The sequence below is a fragment of the Merops nubicus genome, unplaced genomic scaffold (genome assembly GCF_000691845.1).
Source record: "Merops nubicus isolate BGI_N331 unplaced genomic scaffold, ASM69184v1 scaffold8504, whole genome shotgun sequence".
Lineage (NCBI taxonomy): Eukaryota > Metazoa > Chordata > Aves > Coraciiformes > Meropidae > Merops > Merops nubicus.
This window is the reverse complement of record NW_008602219.1, coordinates 1,139-24,123: the sequence shown is the minus strand read 5'-3', so window position 1 is coordinate 24,123 and position 22,985 is coordinate 1,139. Positions and strand designations below refer to the sequence as shown.

The 22,985-nt window shown below is 39.3% G+C and overlaps 1 protein-coding gene across 1 annotated transcript; it reads right to left on the bottom strand.

Moving 5' to 3' along the window:
* Positions 1 to 1,787: 1,787 nt before the first annotated feature.
* KCNK13 (potassium channel, subfamily K, member 13) lies at positions 1,788 to 3,050 on the bottom strand. The gene is made up of 2 exons (XM_008938277.1): positions 3,021 to 3,050; positions 1,788 to 2,717 (listed from the first exon to the last, which is right to left on the bottom strand). The coding sequence occupies exons 1-2, from the start codon at positions 3,048 to 3,050 to the stop codon at positions 1,788 to 1,790; spliced, it is 960 nt and encodes a 319-aa protein (XP_008936525.1).
* Between the last annotated feature and the right edge of the window lie 19,935 nt (positions 3,051 to 22,985).

Sequence of the window (22,985 nt, the reverse complement as noted above, 5' to 3'; positions counted from 1 at the left end):
TGTTTTTGTTTTCAAATTCAAACATTGCTTACAGTGAGTATTAAAATGTTACTTGACAGTATTTGGAACCTAGATAAAATATTTTTTTGGCCAGAATGAAGAAGAAGTATATGTTAATAAATCATTACACAAATTAAACTGAAGAGGCTATCTGCATTGTTCTGTATGAGAGAAATTAAGAACTGTAGAGTGGTGTTTTGAGTTCCTTAAAAGTGTAGTATTCTGCAAAGTCTGGTAGCTGTATGAAAACATTTAGTCCTCATACATGTACTATTCTTTTCAGAGGGAATTGGATTAGGCCCTTTGTGACCAATTCTGCTTATTTACACTCTCAAATACTGTTTAGCTTTAACACATTGTATGCATAAAGGAGAATCAGGAATTCAGCCCAATCTTCCCTAAATTCTTCCTAGGCTATTTTAGATTAAACCCTTATTTCTCCAGTTACAGTATAAAGGATGATTTCATTGTCATTAAAGATCACCTCTTTTCCTGTTTTCATATTCTTCTCCCTGTTATTATTCTTCTCATCGAAGTCTCCTTTCTAGTCTTAATGAACACTCTGAGAGTTTCATTAAGAAAAATGAGGAGTTAAACATTTTATATTTCCCTAATCACAACCCTGTCATTATCATCACCAAAAGCCAGAACAGGTTAAGAATGACAGAATTACATGAAAGGTAAAAAGGACACCACCAAAGTGATTTTGTGATCACAGTCACTTAGAATAATACCCTGAATGTTGGCATGGCAATCTAATTGCATACTAAAGCCTACTGTGTAAATTCAGCTAGCAGTTGCATTACATGCTGCTGATGCCCAGGTACTTCCGTCACAATTAAGAAAAATATGAACAGAAATTTGGAAAAATCTCCAAATGTTATTATGGAATAATTCATGCAACTCATCAGTGTGGCAGTTCTCAATTTAATTCGGTGTTTCTGAAACAGAAAGCCACAGTGACTCAATTCTAAAAGAAAAAGTAGCCTAGAAAAAAAAAAACATACATTGGCAAATGGAGAGAAGAAAAGAAACGTCAGATACATTTTTATTCTATCACTTTTGACAGTATCGTTTTAAACAGAAAAATAAACTAAATTTTAAAGGCCAAATTCTCTCCTCATTCACATTGAAATAGCTCCAGAATAGTCCTACCAACTTTCATAGAATTACTTCAGATATACACAAATATTAATGGCAGCAGAAGCTGGCTTTTCAAGCCTAGTTGTCTCACAATAGGAATACATCTTAAGAAGTAATATATAAAAGAAAATAGTTTGGTTTTTTTATTACACCAAATTAGATCTGCAGTATCACAGAAAAAGGCTGACTCCTCTTTTGATAACCTACTCTTAGAAAACAGATATGATGAGAGTAAGACAGAAAGCCCAGAACAATCTTTGAATTAAAAATGTGTTCAGTAGACACATTTGGTTTCCTCCCACACCACAGATTTCTTAACATGAAACCTGTATTTCACATAAATTGAGGAGAAGAGGACATGGAAAATTGATCTGAAGGCTAAATGAAATTTCTCCTGCAGTGACCTGCTTGAGGAACAGAAGGAAGGAGAAGGTGGCAGGCTGAGACTGGTGCAACTCAAAGAGCAAACACATTAAGTGACAACCCCAAAAAAGTGTCAGAGGTCTTCCAACAGGAGGTATGTCATTCATATCCATCCCACTCTCTGGAGCCACTCTCTCCCTAGCTATTTCCACTTGATTCACGTTGTTTCTATGTGGACCTGCTGACATGGTCCACCCTGTTTCACTGTTATGACTGTTGTTTCACCTATCCACACTTGTCTCGGCCAGCCTGTTATTCATAATCGCCAGGGCTCCAACCCCACCAGAGAATCCGTTTTGCTTTCCATTAGAGCTCATTTGCCTTGGACAGCCATTAGCAGTTTCTGACAGCTGTTTCTGCATGATGGCCAGCGAGACCTTATTGGAGGCCAGGAAGTCTTTCATGGAGATCATCTCGCCTGAGAGCCGGCGCCCGTCTGTGTCGCTCTCGTTGACAGCATCAGTCTCGATGGAGACGTCCCTCTGGCCGCGCACGTTTCCCGGCATCACCACGTTCCTCCGCGAACGGAATAATTTTCTTTGGCATCTGGTGCAGCACCTGCAGTCCAGCTTCTTTAATATCCAGTTTATGGATTGTTTTATGATAATAGAGATCACATTAAATAAGGAATAGATGCAGCACACTCCCATGAGTATGAAGACAAAATTGCCAAAGCGGTAAAGGCCCTGGCTCTCGTACTTCATGCTCTGGCTACTGACCAGATCACCGAAACCGATGGTGCTGAAGGCCACAAAGCAGAAGTAAAGTGAGTCAAAGTAACTCCACCCTTCAATCGGTGTGTACATTGCAGAGGCACAGCAGGAAATGATGATCGATGCTACACATAAAATCAGCATGACATAGTACACGGAGGGCTTCCAGCCTGCCAGACTGTCCACCTCAGAGGTCCTCGAGCCCCGCCGGCCATTGTGAGGGAGGACCCCTTTCCTCCTCAGCTGTCTTTCGTGGCAGGACTTCATGATGTAGGCTATGACAGTGATCAAGCGCTCCAGGAACAGGTTAAAGAACAAAATGGTCCCTGCACATCCTATAAGGCCATAAAATATCAGAAAAACTTTGCCTCCGACGGTGGCTGGGGTGGTCATGCCAAACCCTGGAAGACAAAACAGAACAGTTGAAAAACAATAAACCTGTAGTTGTCATGTCAGGAGTTTTGTCATATGCAAGACTGACAAAGTGGCAGCAAATCCCTGCTCGGTTCTGGAAAAATGTGAAGACACTCTCTCCCGCTGTTACTCACTGGTGCCTGACCATGTCCCAGCAGTAAGGGGAAGGAAATTCATGACAGCGTTTCCTCCAGAATCAGAATGAAACTAAAAGCAGAAGAAAACACACTGAAAAGAAAAGAGAGTTTAGTGGAGGTCTGAATTTTGGTCAGGTTGCTAGGCTCACTCCACCCCTCTTTGTGCCTTGGATCACTTCCAGGCACCTACTTCCTTCTCCTTGATGCTGTTCTGCACCATGGGTCTGACCCAGGGGTGGCTCTTGCCTTTCAGGAGTCTGTCCTCAACACATCTTTGTAACACAAGGTAAAATTTTTCTGAGACTAACTCAGGTCCTTCCGTAAGTGTGGGTGGCACATCAGCTAGCACCCAGCATCCACCACAGCCTGGCCAGGGAAGCCCAGGCTGGGGGTGCATAGTGGAGGATGCAGCCCCTGACAGGGTCAGCAGCCCCTCGTGGGAGTCACCAGCAGGTGTCAGAATGGCTCAGTGCCTGACCCTGGTGACTGGGTCAGGCAAAAATCAGCATTATTGAACTTTTCCTATTTCTCTGTGTCCCACGCCACAACTCAAGTCTGTATATGAGTTCTAACAAGTCTGCTCTGGTCTCATTCCCTGTTGTGGGCTTTCTCAGATAAGAGGTGCTTCAGTCTTCTCCCAAATGCCTCTGTTCCTAAAGTTCCTGCTAGTAATTTTGCTTTGGTTAAAACTATTGTAAAGACAATCTTGCTTTACTAAGATATTACTAAAGAATAAAAAGCATTTCCAGTGGAAACTGGAATAATACATTTGATAAATATCTTGCTGCTGCTTTATTAGGGTTAATAAGGAATTATATTACTGATCAATTAAGCCAAAACAATCTTGCTGAGAGGACAGAAAAATCATGTTGGACAAGAGACACAGTTATTTGTTTCCCTCTCTTTGCAATTGTGAGATGCTAATTATGAGATAAAGACATTAGGCTCTGGGAAATAAAGGAAATCATATTCAGCATGATAGGATTGTGCTTGGAAGACAGACAACTGGAGTGTGAAGAGATCATGTTTCCAACAGCCCTGAACTGCATTCATCTTCTCTTCACCGGAATCCTGCTACCAGCATGGATTCCTCTCTTACACAGACTCCTGCTCCTGCCTCACACGATTACATGACAGCCCTTGCCTTCACCCCTCTGGCATGACGCCCCCTGAATGAGCCAAGGCCCAAGCATGGGCTCTTAAGCATTGCTGCATCTTTATCTCCATCCACAGACAAACCACAGCACCTAGAGGACCTACAGGAGGCTCAAGCCTCTGCAGCTCTGTGTTGTAGGGAACAGGATATGGCAAGAGACAAACCACACAGACAAAATGTTCTTCATCACAAGAACTTTTTGCCATTGTTCCTCCTGGCACACAAATATATTCTCACTCATTTTCTAACTTCCCCTTCTGCTCCATTACCTGATCACTCTATACTCTTAATTTCTGTGCAGGCTGGTTTACATGTAAATCATGACTTCCACCCTGTGGACAGATCCATAAAGACTGACAGACAAGAGGAACCCCTCTGTAGCTGGTGGGCTCTGCTCAAAGCAGCCCGTGAGGGGGGGGAGGTGGAGAGCTGCCACCTCCCTGTCCCACCCTGGTCTCTGAAGAAGAACATCAGCTGCAGGCTGGGCAGAGCTGGAAAGGTTGGGAGCCTCTGGCACAGGGTGAACAGCCTCAGGGACTGGCATGCACCACTCACAGCATAAAGCAAAAGCCCTGGCAAGAGAATGCAGTTAAAGCTTACGCCTCCAGTGTGGCATACACCTTGGGTCTGCTTCCCACAGGCCCCTCTCAGGATCCTGCTGCTGGTGTCACAGCCAGACCCTGAGTGCCTCAAGTTCATTTGTTTAGTTGACTGGATTTTGTCTCCGAGTTCAGTTCTCCATAGGTAAAAACCCACTAGAAAAGGCTTTAAAAAGGCACCCAAATAGGTACGGCAGGAAACGCAGGGTGAACTATAAATACCAAAAGATGCAGAACATTGATCCAGAGATGCAGTGAGCCCCTGAGTGTGACTGTCCCTTGCCAGCATCTCTCCTTCAGGAGAGGCACTCTTTTTTACCTCCTGAAGAAAATGCAGTTTTTGTTCATTTTTCTATTTACAAATCTCAGTATATAGCAATCAATATCTAACATTTCCTAAGAAACACTAAAATGGAAAACCTGAAAGCAGTATAAAGATACTAACTTGACAAGTATTTTCCTTTAAAGATCATTTGCCAAAAATGAGCTACAAACTTTTAGTCTCAGAAATTATTTCAGTTCTATAAAAAATGCCTTGTATTTCCACGTATTGGGCCACATTACGGCTAGTTAACTTTCACCATCACCATATTGTACCTGGAATTAATATGGTATGCTGTATCACGAACTGGGACTTGTTTGACAGTAAGCACATTTTTCTCCAAATAGACTCCTGGGGTGTTTGAAATATTCAAAAATCCAAGCAAGTTTGATTGTTTCAGCCAAGAAATACAGGAGGACAAAATTATAAAAGGATGAAACAGTTGAAATGAAAAAATGTTTTCATTTTTATGAAAAAAACTTTCATTTCAAAATATCAATCACCTTTTGATTAAAAAAATTTCAGTTTGAAGTAAAAATAATTAAAAAAAATTATTTGAAAAGTCTTTCAGAGTTTTAAAGGCTTCATCACCTTAAAATGGAATGCAACATTTCACTAATGGTCAAATGAAAAATATCAAAAATGTGATTAGATTTTGTCCTTTTGAAAGACCTAAAACCAAATTTTTTTCAACACAACTTCTGGTTAAGTTTTTGTCTTAATTTTTCCTTCTGGCTATCAAATCAGGAAAGGACTGCTCATTAATCTCTACTAAATAGTGATTTCTTTTTTTAAAAAAAAAAAAAACAAAACTTTTATAAAACAGCCCTGCAAACACTGCCTGGAAGTAAATGGTTATCTTGGTATAATCTGCCTCTTTTTTCCTCTAAATATGTGTAAGGAAAAGTGTGGTTCATTCATGAACAAAAAGACATGTCAACAGGATTCATTCTTGTTAAAGTAGTATTAGTGATGATCTTGTGCAGTACAAACACAGAAGATCTATGGATAAATTAATTCCTTCACGAGGTCAGTGAACTAAACTGCCTGTTAAGTTCAGCCTAAACAGTTCACTGAAGTGAACACTAAAACTGCCCTCTAACCTAATGACACCAAAGTAAGCCTGTTGCCTGTGTTCTGGGTTCATACAATTTACTTGGGCATCCGATGAGCTGTGAGCTGTTCTCTCTGAAAGCAAAGACAACACTTAGTACAGCAATGTCTGTCCTGGGCGCAGGTATCTCCATACATCCCCTCATCATCCTGGACCTGGTCAGGGCTTGTGGTGGCCCTTTTGTGGGGAGGGACATGAGCAAAGGCTGGCACAGAGCCAGGTGATGTCTCCACGTGAACATGGGACACACCCACACTTGGCAAGTGACTAAAGAACATGGATTCTCTACTTTGCTTGTAAACTGCCTTTTTAATCTTCCATTATAGAAAAGGAGAATAGACTCTGAGGTGCCACCAAAGTGTTTAAAAACTGAAATACTGTAGAAATTTTTTTTTAATTTTTTTTTTGCAAAAATGTAATGTGAATAAATGGCTGGCAGGTCTCTGCATAGCAGCAGAGGCTTTTTCTGACATGGCACATGAGACGTTGCCTACCTGACAAACTGAACCACAGAAGAACAAGCCATAGGGTATTTGAATTATTCTTGATATTCTTAATTGAGGCAGCATTTTTAATCCAAAATATTTAATTTTACAGTTGAAATGTGTTGGTTTGAAATCTTGGCAGAATGGTAAGACACCTATTGCTCTGCTTAGTGTCTTTTTTCAGCCCCTGCACCATCCCAGGGGAATCATGTTTCCCCTGTTTCGTGTGACAATACCCCAGAACTGGGCCAGCAGCCCCCATTTCTATGCCTGTGACCTGTATAGGAAAAACTACGCTTGAACTGTCTTCTTTTTGTAACAGAAAATACCACCGTACAAACAGCAGACTTTTAATTTCCAGTCCTTTAAAATACCAATCAAAGTCCTTGCAACTTTGGTGATCCCTGCTGGTGCTATGGAAAAGACTGTACATAGAGACCTGCCAGTTCATTATTGCTGTCTCTTTGAGATAGCTAAGAGTACTTACTCTAAGAGTACTTACCTACTGTAATTATAGGATCAGGTTTCTATAGGTTCACAAACTGGACCTCCACACCTTTCATAGCTACAAGTCATGTTTATCGGAAAATACTGCTCTCGGTACCACCGCTGACAAACCAACCATCCAAATAAATGCTACAATTGTGTAATTAAGCCTTCCTAGTTACTTGGCTTTTCTTATATCAAAAATGATAGGTTTAGAAGCAATTGCTTATTTTGGCTTTCCACCTTCTGCAGGAGGTGGTCATCCACATTCTATATGCCAGCTGAGGGGTGTCAGCTATCCTGGGATTAGAGACATGGGGTACACAGGACTAAGCTGCAAGGACACAGAATCACCATATTGGGTCAGATCACCATCTCTGACAATGAAAGGATATAAGAAGGTGTGAATAGGGAACAAAATAAGAACAGAGAGATCTTTCCCTGGGATATCCTCCCAGCTCACAAAAAACAGCATTTGAGATGCTTTAACAACACCACGTATAATAACTCGATCTTCAATCTTGTCAAATCATCTTTCAAATCATTTATACCAGAGGTCTCCACTAAACCTGAGTCAGTAAGTTCTGCCATGTAATTATGCTTTCTGGAAAAGAAGTCTTTGTCTAACCTGCTGCCTGACAATTCATTTCAGGTGTCTCACTTTTTGCAGTTAGCTGTAGCAATCATCATTCTCCATGTACATTCTTCCTTCACCTTCACCCTTCTGATTGTATAGATTTCTATTATTTCCTTCCTTCTCATTTCTTCCCCAGTCTGAGGAGGTCTGTAAAACATAGTCCCTGGTTTTCAGTCTGCTAAAACATACTTCCGATTAGCCCTTTACCTTTCTTGTTTCTTTTAATAAAGTCTTTCAAAGATAAAGGAGCAGAGTCAGAACTATCTACTGATGTGTTGTGCTTTGCTCTCTGTTTCATAGGAATTTGTTTGTCTGTTTAACTGCTACTGACCACTGAACTGGTATTTTCAGCAATATATCCACAGCAGGTCTTGGCTCCATTGCTCAACATGTGATGGCTGTCCTGGAGCTCTTCAATGTCTGGCTGTAATTACATCTATTTTTTTTCCATGTGCATTACTTTGCATTTGTCACCAGTGAACTTCATCTAATTTTTAAAATTAGTTGTTCAGTAATATGAGATTCTTCTACAGTTTATTACAGTCAGAGTTGACGATCCTGAATACTTCTCTGTCTTAAGGAAATGTTATCTATTTACTCATGTCTTTTCTTATTTATGACTGTTGAACTGCGCAGGTGTCAGCAAACACCTACTTGTTAATATGTTTCCACTCTTAAAACTAAATATTGATACCTAGACTTTTCTTGTATTCTCTATCAGTTATTCATCAATGATAGGACTCCATTTTTCCTCCCACTGAAAAAGAGATGAAGAAAAGGAAATGGTGAAAAAGGGATGAAAAAGGAAATCTCATTGGGATTTCACCCCAACATAAAAGAGTTTTATTTCTTTAGCTACTTTAATGGAGATGTTTGTGAAGAAACTTTTTGAATGTCCAGGTACACTGTAATTTTTCTGAGATATGACTTCCCTCTGAAAAAGCTGTATTACTTTTTCTAATGTTCTGGCTAATTATATTCTTGTTTACACTTTCCTCATGTGCCTCTATGGAAGACAGACTTACTGGCCTATGGTTTCCAGGAATATCTTTGCAGTCTTTTCTACAAATTATTATGTTTGCTATCCTCTCCTTGCACCAAACCTGATTTTAGTCTAGAAAGCATAGTTAGTTAAGTAGCAGTTTCATGTTTGAGTGCTTTTAGAAGTCCTGCATGAAAAATATCAGTCCTGGCAGTTTGAGAGAGATTACTTAAGTATGAGAAATACAAGAGAAAACAACAGTCTAATATATAGAAGGAAAATGACTTTGAGAGCAATTTGAGCAGAAGTCTGATCCAGCATAACAGTGAAAGAGTGAGAAGTTAAACTGCAGATTGGGAAGCAAATACAGAAGGAAATGATGAAATCATATAAAAGAGGAAATAAAACCAGTGGCTGACACTTAGAGATGATCTGAAAATACAAGATTGCTTCTTGCAATGATGAAATAAAAATAGGAAACAACTGCAGGAAGAAAATACAGCTGACTTTTTTTATGGTCTGAGAGAATGCTGATGAAATTTCGTGAACTTGATTTTACAAGTTGAGTGGCATTTCTTGAAAAAGATTTATTTCAAGTAGAAATTGAGACTATAGTTCATTAACTGGGAACCAGATCATTCTGAGCTGGGAAAATTGAATGTTTAAGGGTACCGAAAAGTGTTTCAGTTTATTTGTTAGATATGTCTGCAGATAGGACATTATATTATCACCATTGATAGGTATGCATGACAAACCCTGGCTTTACCAGCACAGCAAGGAAGAAGGCCCTCTTAGTAAAAATTTCAGATTTCTATTCTGAAATCAGTATGATACTGATTTACCTGTGTTCCATGATTTACTGAATACTATAAATGTGTGTTATCTTTCCTCATATTCAGCTGAACTGAGCAACTAAGTTCCTTGGAGGTTCAATTTTCCTTCAGCTATTATGGTTTGGTTTTTTTCACGTATTGCTTAAAAAAAAAAAAAAAATCAGACTTGTTTGCTGATTATTCATACTAATTCTGAATTTCTCTGTAGCAGAGCTGCATTTTCAAAAGTTGGAAGGAATTTAAGATCCAAGTAGAGTCAGTAAGTTTTCAAAAGCACTGCACACTTCCCACGCAAAACAATTTTACAGATTTTTGTCTTGGCAGCAAAACTTCTGTTATGAAGACTGTTACTGAAAAGGGCTCTAAAACTCAGCTGTGTGTTCAGGTTACACTCTGTGCATATTCCAAGAGGATACAGGTTATGTATGCAAAAGAGCATTTCAAAAGTGTAAACACATTGATAGTATAATATAATCATGCTCCATGATTTCCTGAAGGAAGTACTGAGTATAACCAAAGAAAAGCATGATATTCTACACTATGGAATGTCCCTTGGGCTATCTCGGGTCAGCTGTCCTGGCCATGCTCCCTCCCAGACCCTTGTTCCCCTGCTTGCTGGCAGAGCATGGGAAGCTGAAAAATACTTAATTTAGGATAAGCACTGCTTAGCAACAACTAAACCACCAATGTGTTATCAACATTATTCTCATATTAAATTCAAAACACAGCACTGCACCAGCTAGTAGGAAGAAAATGAACTCTACCCCAGCCCAAACCAGGACACTATTGTTCTGCAGTATACGAGAGGTTTCACTTCCTTTTTGAATCCATGTATTTTGGTGCTACTGCCTTTCCCCCAAAAGGACGTGGGTAGCAAGAGGGGGTAACACTATAGGAAAAATAATGAGTCATGGTGATGTTAGAAATATAAATATCACCACTGAACAGCTTTCCAGTTTAACCTATAATCTGAGCTCTTTTTGATGTTGTGGCTGTACTTCTAATGTATTTTCCCTTTATTTGATTAACTCTGTTCCTTTTTTTCCTCTATCAGCTCTACTTTGGTCATGAGTCACTGGGGAAATGACGAATTTCACCAGTGGAACAGTCACTGGAAAATTATTGCAGTTCCTAACAGGTGTGAACCAATGTAAATGGGACCAAGACTTTCAACTCCAGTGAAAAGATCACCAAGAAAATAGTAATCAGGAGAGAGAAATATGGGAAGTCTCAAGTATCTGCAAAGATACTGACCCTCCTCTCAGCCACATTCTGCACTGAACTACCTACATAAGAGTATTTTGTACTTCTAATAGAAAGGCAGAAGAAACAACTCCAAGAGCAGCTGTACTTCAAAGACTTTTTTGAGAAAATGTCCTGTACCATGTACTGTTCCTGCAGTGTGTGGACACTAATAATTTGGCAAAACTCACTTCTGCTATGACAGACTACTCTGGTGCCCTCTACGCAGAATAAGCACTGCTATGAAAACTCTAGTTCTGCTCAAGTAATTGTCATCTGTAGGAACCCTTGTAGGAACAGCCAAAGCACTCTGAAATCATGTCACATTGCTCTCCCTATGACTCTGCTACATTAGCAAATTTGTAAGAGAGTCCTGTTCTGGAAAGGAATGAGGGCATTAAGTCCTTCTTCCCAAGAAGAGAAAAGGACACATTTCTGTGATGACTTTCACTGTGTGAGAGGACACATCCATGGAAGCAGGCATGGTGCTGTCATAGTTATCCTACAGGACTAACTTGGACTTAGGTCCAATTTCTGATATGAAAAAGAAGTTGTGAGGTTCATTTTGCTAAGTGAAGGCAGAAAATCCCAGAGATGCATGTGCACACCGCTGTGATTTCCCATCAGTGGCAGCTCAGCACCTGAACCGTGTGGCTGGCTGGTCAGACACACATTCATACGTGACCATCCATGACCATTCACTTCAACATCTTTACCACCTCTCCAACTAGGAGAGGAGAATAAGCTAGCCAGGTCCTGAAACTCTCCTTTACTGCAACACTTATTTGACAAAATAATATTTTATGGGGGACAGCTTGGTGACTGGTAGCATTTATCTCATTGGCAATGCTGTTTTCTTGTGCAGATGGTGAAGAAGTGCTCAGCCTACCCAGGAAGGCAGGGGTACATGGCTATAACAGTGCTCCTCTGTTTCCAGATCTGCCTGCCTGAGCGAGCTCTGTGCCTCCTGCCTGGACATCCTGAGCTGTGAAAGCTGGAAATGTCTCCAGGGCTATTAGAGCTGAGTCATATCTGCAGACATACCACTATGCTGAGTGACCAGCTGCTTGGTGACCTGGGACCCTTCCTTGAGTGCCATCGCTGCTGTTTACTTCTGTGCTGGTCTGCACCCATAATGTCACGCTCAGCCAGGCTGAGAGAGATGTAACCTTCTGCAGAGCTCTTAGCAGGGTTAAGTCCATTCCTAAAGGGCAATAATGATATTGAAAATAATGATATAAGATGTTTTGATGAAACAAATATAGTTACCCAAGTACAGTCTACGCTTTCTCATATACACTGAGATTTTTCTCCCTCCCTAACTTGTCTGGAGAGCTGTCAAACCTGGCAGCAAGCACTCTCACTGTTTCAGTGAGGCTGAAGGACACATGGGAGATACTCTTTTGAGGACTGCATGAATCCTATGATCAGTGTGTACCACCGTGGGGATATAAAAGACTTGTGTAAGAGACCATGCACAAAGTCTCTTTGTCTCTGAGAAAAGCCTTCTGAAAAACTAGCCTTGTAACACAGATGTGGGTTACTGTCATGCCGAATGCATGAACGGGACTTCGAGGGTAGAAATGGCAAAATCTTGGGGCTTTCAATGATTTAGTTTTGAAGATCACAAGAAAGTCTGGTTTTATGTCAGCTATTTGGGCAATGTCTGTATTTAACACAGCAAAGTTCACCTCGCAGTGAGTCACTTAAAACCTGTCTGGAGAGCTGGATACATGTTACTGCTCTTTTTCTCATTTCACATACGTAAACCGTATGTTCTGCCTTGAACAGAAGCCTGAGAAATCTAAGAAATGCTTCCATTGTTAAGAAATCTGAAAGACATAAGTAAAAAAGTGCTAAAGGGACAACACTAGATGAAAAATATAATAAAAAATTCAATTTTAATAGACAACATCTTTATGTGTCTGTTGATACCTCTGTTACAGTGTCTGTGTAGCCCTTAAATAATACATAACTCTTTGGGAGAGAGAGCCTCTGTAATTTTCATGATTTTAAGTTTTTTGCATAAGATAATTTATGGGAACTCTGCCATTCTGCTTTATATAATTAAGGTTATAATTTAAGGTTCACTCAACGTCTTGTGTAAGAAACGTATGCAGCCTTGTTACAGATCCTGTGCTATCATAAACTCAATGTATAAATATTTTATGCCTAACTTCTAGTTTCCTTTACAATTTTTATGTAGTTTCTGAAGCGTGAGGTGCTATGCCCAGTGCCTTTCCATCATACCTAGATAGATTTGTAACTCTGTACACCTATTGTGTTTCTACAGGGATAGAATAGGGCTCAGTTTTGAAAACATCTTTTTAAAATCTTTTTTTTTGTGACTTGCTAAACAAGCATTTAAAGGTTTGTGAAAGTTTTTGTTTAGCTTTACAAAAATATTCATCTAATTAAATAACCTAAATTTGATTAACATATTTGTGGTTAATTACATATTAATTTTTATATGTTGCATGAAAAGGTACTCGAGCCCTACATATGGATGCAATGCCACATCTGGTTCAGCCTGACCACCTATCAATAGTTTGACAGGCTCTAAAAGGCAGAGAAATATTGGTCATTAAAGAATGCATTAAGTCCGATTTGTCACGTGTGCTTGGTTAACATTTAGCACCAAAACAAGTCCCCGTAAAGACATATTTATAGGAATAAATGCTTTAAAATATTTGCCTTCTCTAATAAATGCTAGAAGAATGTTTAGAAGACAGGTATCATATATATACACTGAATATATAGACACTGTATATATGAATTGTCTGTGATGTATTGAAGAATCCAAACCAAACTTAAAGACCTTGAAGCGTGACTGAAACAGGCATGAAAAAAACATTTGTCTCAGTTCCGTACAGCAGAAGGAACTTAAAAGAACATGAATGGATTCATACGTATCCAAAACTGAAAAAAAATCTGTCATGTCACATAAAGATGTGTATATCTGACCAACATATACAAATGTATATAAACACATTTTTCTGATGAATAGTCTACCTTACTAACAATAAGCAGTAACTTGAAGCTGTGATTCATTTTGGCAGGATAATACTTTATCTGAAACATGACTGTAATTAACACTGTTTCAAGGGTTTGTTTTTAGTCTGTGTAAACATAATAACTTCAGCTATTAAGAAACAGGAACATAATGTTGTGTACAATTTAAGCTGTAGGTTCACCTACACTAAGATTTTCCTTTTAAATAGTACAAATCTGCTTGTATTTTAAGAGTTTTCAAAGGTTAACTTGTAAATTTTATTCTTGGCATATACAGCTTTCCCCTGCTGTAAAGCTTTATTGTTTCTTCTCATTTAAGGGTAAAATGAAAGAAATAAGCCAGGTTTTTTGTTGTCCCTCAGTGGAAAAAAACAAGTGAGAAAATGCAGCATCTGTTTGTGTCCTCTTGGTAACATGAGCCTGGGGAAATGCTATTAGTGGCATTTTAGTAAAATGGATTTTCTAAAATTAAAGTTCTTCCACGTCTCTAAATACCAACACAGTCAGAGCAATATTATGCAAGTGTTACTTGTGGTTCAACCAAAGCAGAAAGATCTTGGCTATGAGTGTTACGCTCAAAAAAAGTAAAATAAAAAAGATCAGTATTATAAGATGGACAGAGGAAAGAAAAACTAGTTTTTGCAAATAGTGTATGTGCTGAGTGTTTGTGTGCAATTACCTTTTCACAACCAATTTCAAGCTTTATCCCAATAGCAGAGAGGAAAGTTGGGAGCCGTCGCTACTGAAACTGCCACATGCCAAGAGCCTCAACACTGCTCTTTCTAAGGAACAAAAAACCTCACCCAGAAAATTAGCTTACACTGAACTGAAGGACAGATCAAAAGTGCATAGCATAAAAGACAGCACAAACACTGCCTTAGCTCCTTGAAGACTGACAGACAGATCCCAAAAGTTAAGAATAAAGACAAAAATTTCCCAGTTTCCAAGTAGGTGCTGCAGTGACTGCAAATGGAAAGCAAAGACCATGAGCTCACACCATATAGAAAAGGCTGTTGGTATGATATGTAGTAAGGTTTTGAAATATTCTGTATAAAAATGAAAGCAGATACTAAGATTGTGATTAAAATCACAAAAAATGGTAGACAATGTTGACAGCAAAGATCAGCAGAGATTTCAGTGATTACTTATTACTGAAGAACAGGTGATGGAGAGCTGACAATTCTGTGAGTGCTTGCAATGCGCACATGACAAAACTTGAACACCTGCTTTATCAACTTTGAAGTTATTATCCATTAATCTGTGTCTCAATAATCTAGAAGTTATAAAGGGAGAAAAGGTTCTTTTTCACCTTCTTTGACATTTTTGAAAGCAAAAATTTATGCTGAGGAGGCTGATGGATGGACAGTTGGGAATAAAACCTGAGTTTGTGAAGTAATCATAGAGTCACAGAATGGTTTGGGTTGGAAGGGACCCTTAAGTATCACTTCATCCAATCTCCTTGCCATGGGCAGATGCCACTGCCCATGGCAAGGGGGTTAGAACTAGATGATCTTTATGGTCCCTTTCAACAGAAACCATTCTGGATTCTACTACTGTATGATCTTTCAATAGATCAGGTTGCTCAACCTGCATATGAGGCTACTCCAAAGAATACATCACCTACAAAAGAAGCATTATTGCCACCGGGTGCAAAGATGTCAAGATAACCTTAGAATACCACAGAGAAGGGGGAAAAAAAAAAATCTAAGAAATGTGTCAGCAATAAACAGGGAACTTTGGCTTGCAGAAGAGTAAATCGTTGCCAAAACAGTATGCTGGCTTCTGTCCACATGATGACAAGACGTATGGCTTCATTTTTGAAATGTCAGGCTTTCTCAAAAGGCAAAGACTTGCTAAGTCCCTGGCTCATGGATGTCCTAAATGTAATGCATATGACCCTTCCTGTGAAGCCAGAGGTGCTCTTTTAGTGACAGGTCCAGCTGCATATATCTGTAAGACAAGCGTAAGTTCAGCGACTCAGACTACTCATTTCACAAGTCCAAGCAGTTATGTATGAAAGGACTTGAATGTAAAACAGGATACCGAAAACATGACAGGGAAGTTCCCACTGCACTGCTCCACATCCTCCAAAGCAGCTTTGGCTTGCTGTCACAGTATTGTGCCATTGCAAATATCAGAAGAAACACAACACAATACCTACTGCGAGAGCTAATTCTCTTCTTACCTAACTGGATGGTAACCAGTCCTGCTCTCTGTGCATACTCAAGAGCCTCTGCATCAGCTGCCTTACCCACACAAACAAACCTGAACAAGACAAGCATGCAGAGGAGTGTAGAATTGAATGAGATTATAACAAGGTGATAAAGACTGGTCAAAAGCTACAAAGCTGGGTGTTTTCTGATGTAACTAGACAAGTGATGTACTAAGGACATCTTAAAATCTAAGGACAGCTGAGGTTGGAAGGGGCCTCTGGAGATCAGCCAGTCCAGTCCCCCAGCTCAGAACAGTGCCTCCAACACAAAGCTGGTGTCCAGTTAGATGAGAATTCATCCAGAGGATAAAAGGCATGCCAAGCTTTCCAGACAGATTTTTACAGGTTCACAGAAATAAAATGATACTTCAGTGCTGTCTGGTAACAGATGTTCATATACACAAAGACAGAACTGAAGTGAATCTTCTCAGAAGTAAAACTGTGAAACTTCTGAAATACTTTTAACTCAATGTTAAACACTCAATAGTAGTCTTTGAAAGACCCACAGAAACTACTTAATTATTTTTATCTGCATTATGAGTTTCTCTCTGCAAATTTATCTGAGTGGACAGCTTTTGTTTCTGAGAAAACACTGCAGTGTTGCTGGAAATGTAAGCCATTTCAGAGGGGCTCACCTCCAGCCACAGGTGTCTGCAGATACCTGGCCCAAGAGCTCAGTATTTGTGAGCCTCCAGGAGAAGCAAGCTCTTCTCTGAGCAATTACTTGAATACAATCACTCAGTTGAAACCATAAACCCAAAAAATGTAAGAGAAACAACTTCAGAGAGAAATACCTGGCTGAACTTTAAAAAGATTACCTGGAATTTGGGGTGCAATATATAAACTCACTTTCTTAAGTCTGGGAGATCTAACCTAGGGCTCTGTCCTGGCCTCTGTGCTAAGAAGCAGTCCCTTAAAGGCCCACCATTTCAAACACTGGGGTTAAATTAAGGAAAGTAATTTTTAAAAGCACAAAGTGAATTTAGCACAGGGATCATCCTAGAGCTTTCAGATTATTTTGGAAGATGGCTTTTTTCACTCTTTCAGAACCTGTCAAGCCTGGAAGCAGACAGGTTGAGCTGTTGGCAGCCTGTGTAAAACACCGTCCTTTGTAAATACCTTTTTCACAGAAGTCTGGGTCTACTTTTAATGCTGATCAGTTAAATAACTACAGTTAATGGAAATGATTTTACAGATCCTGCTTATGAAAATGGAGAAGCCAAAAAGCTTTTAGTATGTTTTTCATTTATATCAGGAACCTATTATATCACCTATTTAGTTCATAACATACTCTGTCAGGAGAAGAAGAAATGCATGAATAACTCTAAAAACAAACTACTTGCTTCATTTTAAAACCCTTAGGAAAAAAGTTATCAAGAAATGGTAAAGTCCTGGCTCTTCTAGAAGTTCTGAAGATGTCACCTGTTCTTGTAATAGGTTTAAATGCCTCTAACTTCATCATTCACAGTGCTTATTCCCCCAGCTGAACAGAACATTTTACTTTGGAAAAGAAGCACAGAATTAAATAATAGGATTTCTTAGGAGTGTAAGCAACTGGTGTTCTGGCTGAATGTGTGAAAATTCTGAAATTTTGGAGGTCATTTGTCAAGTCCTTTCAGCACCAAAAGGACTGCAGCCTTTCGTCTCTCTAGAATGGCTTCCTGGAAGCCATGCCCAAACCAGTTTGCTATACATGAAAAGGAAATAGCACTTTGATACACCATACGATGCACATGCTGATAAATAAGTGCAAAACTCCATATCACAAAGGAATCTCTCTTAAAGTAAAAAGCCTGTCAGTGAAGTACTTGAAGAGGGAGTTTATCAGATTTCCATTAGAAGCTTGTTTTCTTCTGAAAACAAGGCTTGTGAACTACACAGGAGGAAAAAAAAAAAAAAAAATCAACCAATCAGGAGCTGCATAAATTGATGGTTTCAACATGACAGCAACTTTCTTAACAGACATAGAAATAAGTTTGAAAAAAAATTCTCTATCTATGATACATAGTGATACAGACAGAGAAAAAAATTCTCATCTCAACAGAATAGGGAGACCACAACTGCCACACTCCAAGTGCAAACTGAGGAAAAAAAACCAAATCCCCAAACCATACCCAGGCTGTTAGGAATATAGTATGATTTGAATATGTACTAACATTAATATGCTGAACAACCAACCTAGATAGTCCAGTAAAAAAATATTTTGTGAAATAAAAAAGGTAGCTGTAGAGCAGAAATTGGTTAGTAATTATTCAAATGCACTCTGCCTATACTAGGAGGCTATTAGAGCTCCTGAGGTACTTTAATGAAAACTGTGGCTGAATGAGTGATGCTGCATGTTGCTTTGCTGTGTGCAGAGCGCTGCTGCCTTCTGGGATCTCTGCAAACAACTGAACACGTACACACACTAGAACTGACCAAAACCTACCACTGTCCCTTCCTGTCTGGCCTCCTAGAAAGTGCAAGTTGGCTAAAATATTTTTTTGCTCAATATATATTTATTTTTCTTTTGTATTTTAAAGATGTGATTTTAAAAATTGACTTTGAATAAAATTTTGCTTTTAAAAAATGTTACCATGAATGTTTTCTTAGAAGTGGTTACAGCAAAACTAACAAAAGAATAAAATCAGACCCAAGAGTAATGTTTTACTTAGAAACATGACAATGACTTTCTTTAACAGATGTATTTCTGGGCTTGCAAAAACATGTTTTTAGCTAATCTTGACATGTTTAAAGCTTTGATTTATTTTTTACAAAATGTGCTAAAACGCCTCTTTGACAGAAGCGCCAGAATAAAAAGCTTTAAGGATATTCAACTGGTAAATCCTTCTGGTTGAGGTAAGAATAAAAAGCATCCAATACTGTCCATGAGTAAGAAGTGTTTTTAAATATCCAGTGCAAAATGTAACAAAATCCACTCTTGATGTGGATTGAACAAAAATTGAACATTTTGTGACTGTTCTGGAACAGTGTAAAGAGGAAGATGTCCTGAACAGCTAACTAAACTCCATCCCATTCTGTGAATGTGCACTGATAGATGAGTCCAAGAACATTAAGACACCCAGCCACCCCAAGGGAATTTTCCTTTGTGTAACATCTGTTAATCACCTATGTAACAATGATAGTAAGGTGTCAGACAGATCTGAATACATGCAGATAACCACTGGCTAGGAATGGCAAGAGTTTCATACCCATGTTAGAGCTGACTCATGTTCTCTTCCTTGTATCTTCTGACCTCATATAGTGGTTTTGAATTTCAGGATCTTTACAACATCCATTTAGAAGCCTCAAAACTGACAGCACATTTAAAGATGTTTTAGTAGGTTTTCTACTGAAGCATAACTTTCAAAAAACCTGATGCCTAGCTCAGAGAACTACCTCAAGAGTTGTACTTCCAGAAACTGGTCCAACTGCTTAAGTATGTGTGTTGGTACCATAGGTTTTTTATCTGTTTGGCCATTTATGTTTGTTCCTTGATTCAAACCATTATATGGATTCAACAAGAGTTCAGATCAAGAGCGGTCTTTCCCCCTGCTAGCCATCACTGATCAGTGGAGGTAAAATGATGAATTGTTTTTAGGAGCTGATTTCTAGACATCCAAGGTTCCATATTACCTCCCAGCTGCTGGGGAGGGTAATTTGTCCTTCTGTTTGGAAACTGCTGCTTTTGAGCACGGCCCCAGCCTGAGCAGCGCACTGCTGCCTTCTCTTCTAAATGGCCACACAAGGAAGGGAAAGTTTGCCAACTGGAAAACGTTTATGTTCTTTTCCACAGCTTACAAAAATGCGTTTCCCCATCTCTTTTAACCTAATCCTTATTCCTACCTAAAAGACTGTATAAAGACACAACACACACTTGGTATTCCTGCCTCATTTCTTATCACATAAGGTCTCAGACCCAAATAGTTCTTATAGTCTAGATAAAGAACATGATGCAATAGGTGCATGCTTCCCAGATTTTATTTTCTAGATACATCAATGGCATGGGAAAGAGAAATTAATCAAATGGGAAGAGAGAACAAGGGTCAACAGGACTCTATGCAAGTGAAAAACCTTCCCCAAAAACATACTGGCAGTAAAGAAGAGAAGCAGATAGTTAAATCTTTCAACTCAACAAGTTGCTTTGGTATTAGCAAATATTTGCTCTGTGGTAACCTGAACACCAAGGAAAATTCTGAATTATTAGTAGTTCCTTTCACATTTTCAGCCCCTTCCTTACTGAAACACTTCTATATAAATTGTCCTTGCCATCTCCTTCCAATCCATGCAAGAAATACTCTGTTTCAGTAGGATGAAAATCAAAGGGAATTAATCAAAATTTATCTAATCAGCTGATGATGAAAATGTTTCTTAAAGTCACGTTAAATGTTTGAATTTAGTTGCTCATCACTGTTATTTCAAGTAGACAGGAAAATCCAGTTGATCAAGCAGTAATTACACAGTTTTAACCAAATTTCTGTACATGACAGCATATCAGAAATTCATGGGGCAATCAGATTTTGGCCTTGATACAAACCATATTCTACAAATTAGTCAATAATATGTTCAGATAAATGGAATTATACTGGGTTTGCAGTAACGAGTGAAGTAAAATTTGATCCAAAGCCCTGGGATTTATTTGAAGCTATCTATTTATGATAAAAATATCTTAATAGTTAGAAACATAAATGCTAAAAAATAGAATGGTTACTTTTGACAGCATTTTATCTTGTCTGGAATCTTGGGGTTTGCCTGCTGCTATTCATGTGAAATTCCTGAAAATTGTTACTCACAACTTAGGAAATGAAGTTTTGCCATTCATTTTTGTGATGACGGTAGATATCGTATCGCAGAAACAAACTATAGAAAGCAAAGGAATAGTGTAGATTGAGAACTGATGTGTTCCACTCTTGTCTTTCCCAAAGTTTGTATAACTTTGCCCAAGATCATTCAGATTGTTAAAACCTTAAGGAGGCAGATTCGGAGGAATCAAAATATATCAAAAGCTACATGACATCCAATGATGATTTGAGGACTTTGGGTAAAGCAAGATAAGTAAGTTCAAAGATAATTTTGTGATTGTATAAAATTGTCTGTCTCAATATGTAGCAACTCAGATTAGGGATGACATATACCAACCTCCTATCTGGAGTAAATAACGAAACAGAGTAAAACAAAGAACTTGACCTCAATAACCAAAGTCTGGGTAGCTGATGAAGATGCCAAGAAAGCAAAAACATAATCAGTTTAAGTCTTTTCCTTCTCAGGAAAGGAATAATGTGTGATGGTAGGTCCTCCAAAGGAACAAACAGAACTATTTTAAAAAGAAAGAGCCAAAGGCTGTCAGCAGAAGAAAGATGTTCAAGTCCCCAGAGAATGGGACTTTCTATGGAAGCAGGAGACATTTCTCTAAAGGAGAAGTCACGATGAGGAAAGAAGTCCAGAATAAAAGACTGTGGATACTAGGAAGATAGTGGTCCAGTCCATCTTAACAAACAGACATTTCAGCTCAGTTTGATTAGTTCTGCCCTTCAGAGAAAGCTGTGGTTGATTTTGTGTATTTGATGAATTTATGTTGGATGAGCAGCTCTGTGTGGTCCTGGGGAGGCAGAAAACATGTCAGAGCTCCCTGTGATCTGAGCTCTGGGAAAGGTGATGTTTACGCTGAATAGTGTCTTATGAGATCAGTATCAGTACTGGAAGCCACGAAAGCTGAACAGCAAAATCCATGAAATGGAAAAAATCATTCCTCTCCTAGAGACACGCTAAAAAGACCAAAAAGGTTTCAGACTCTATCTCAGGAAGCTAAAGCACAATGCCCAGGAAGTTGACTACAAGCACAGAAATTTGGTGAGAATACAAAGGTCTTGTAAAGAGTGACTACAAAAGTCGATGATTTTTCTTGGTTAAAATAAAAGTACATAATCTTTTCATTAGCATTCTCTGGAAACAAAGACAGTTGGCAATTGACTTGCTGAAGTAAAAACTCCTAGCAGTTGGATGCATGTCAAATGAACTGCTGGTAGAAGACAAGAGGATATCCCGATTGTAAAGTAAATCTTTAAACACTTACCAAGGACCAAAGCAAACCAGCACCGAAAGTGTGCTTCATCAAAAATGTAGGTGACAGTCTAAGAAAGAAATGCACAAAATTGCGGGTATTAAGAAGTACATGGGTAATGTTCCCTCTCCTAAAAGTTCTCTCGATGCTTAGTTTTGTCCATGTGTGCCTATAGATGCTGTTTCCTCCACTGTCCTGAGCATTTCTGGAATGCACAGGTGAGGCAGTCCTCTGCTGAGGTCCCTGCAGCACCTGAATCACTGTGGCTGTACTCTAACCGTGGCTATCACACAGCAGTGGAGAAATCCCAGATGTACAGGCATAGCTAAGCAACAGAGTGTGTCCTTGTAGATCAGGAACTCTCTGTCTTGTATAAGTTTGAAGCAGGAACTTAATTGCTCATAAAGCCCCACAGCTGCATGCAAACCGGTAAGGACCACACAACTCATCAACTTGTGCCAAGGGTGAAAAGTACACTGTGAGGAAGACATACGGCCTTCCTCCCTACGACCTTCGAGATGACCGCCGGATGGCCATGCACAAGCGCAAAAAGGAGGGGACTTATGATACTGAACTGATTTTAATATCTCCACCTTCTCTCGTAATCCTAACGATTATGCACGAGTAGTTATATGAATATGTATGCTTTTACCCCTACTACCTGTCCCTTTGGTGTGGAAGTCTGGAGGAGCGCTCCCCCTTGCACCTCGTGCCATAATAAACATACCTGCTTTATAACCCTCCCAGAGTTACAGAGTTTGTTTCCGCACGTCAGCAGCAGGACTCCATTTAGGATGAAACACAACAGTTATTGCCAATTCCATTTAAAAACCCAGCTGGCACTATCTGCCTGGTATGGGAAGTCTGAGATTTGGATTCAGTCCTCCTGACATCCTTTCCAGAGCACCAGGGTGGAAGCAGCATACACGGACCTTGTGTCAAGCACAATATGGGATTCCCCTCCACATCGGGAGAAGCCAAGCTGATATTAGGAGGCACAGCATCCCAGTCCAGCTGCAGCACAGCTGCATCCCA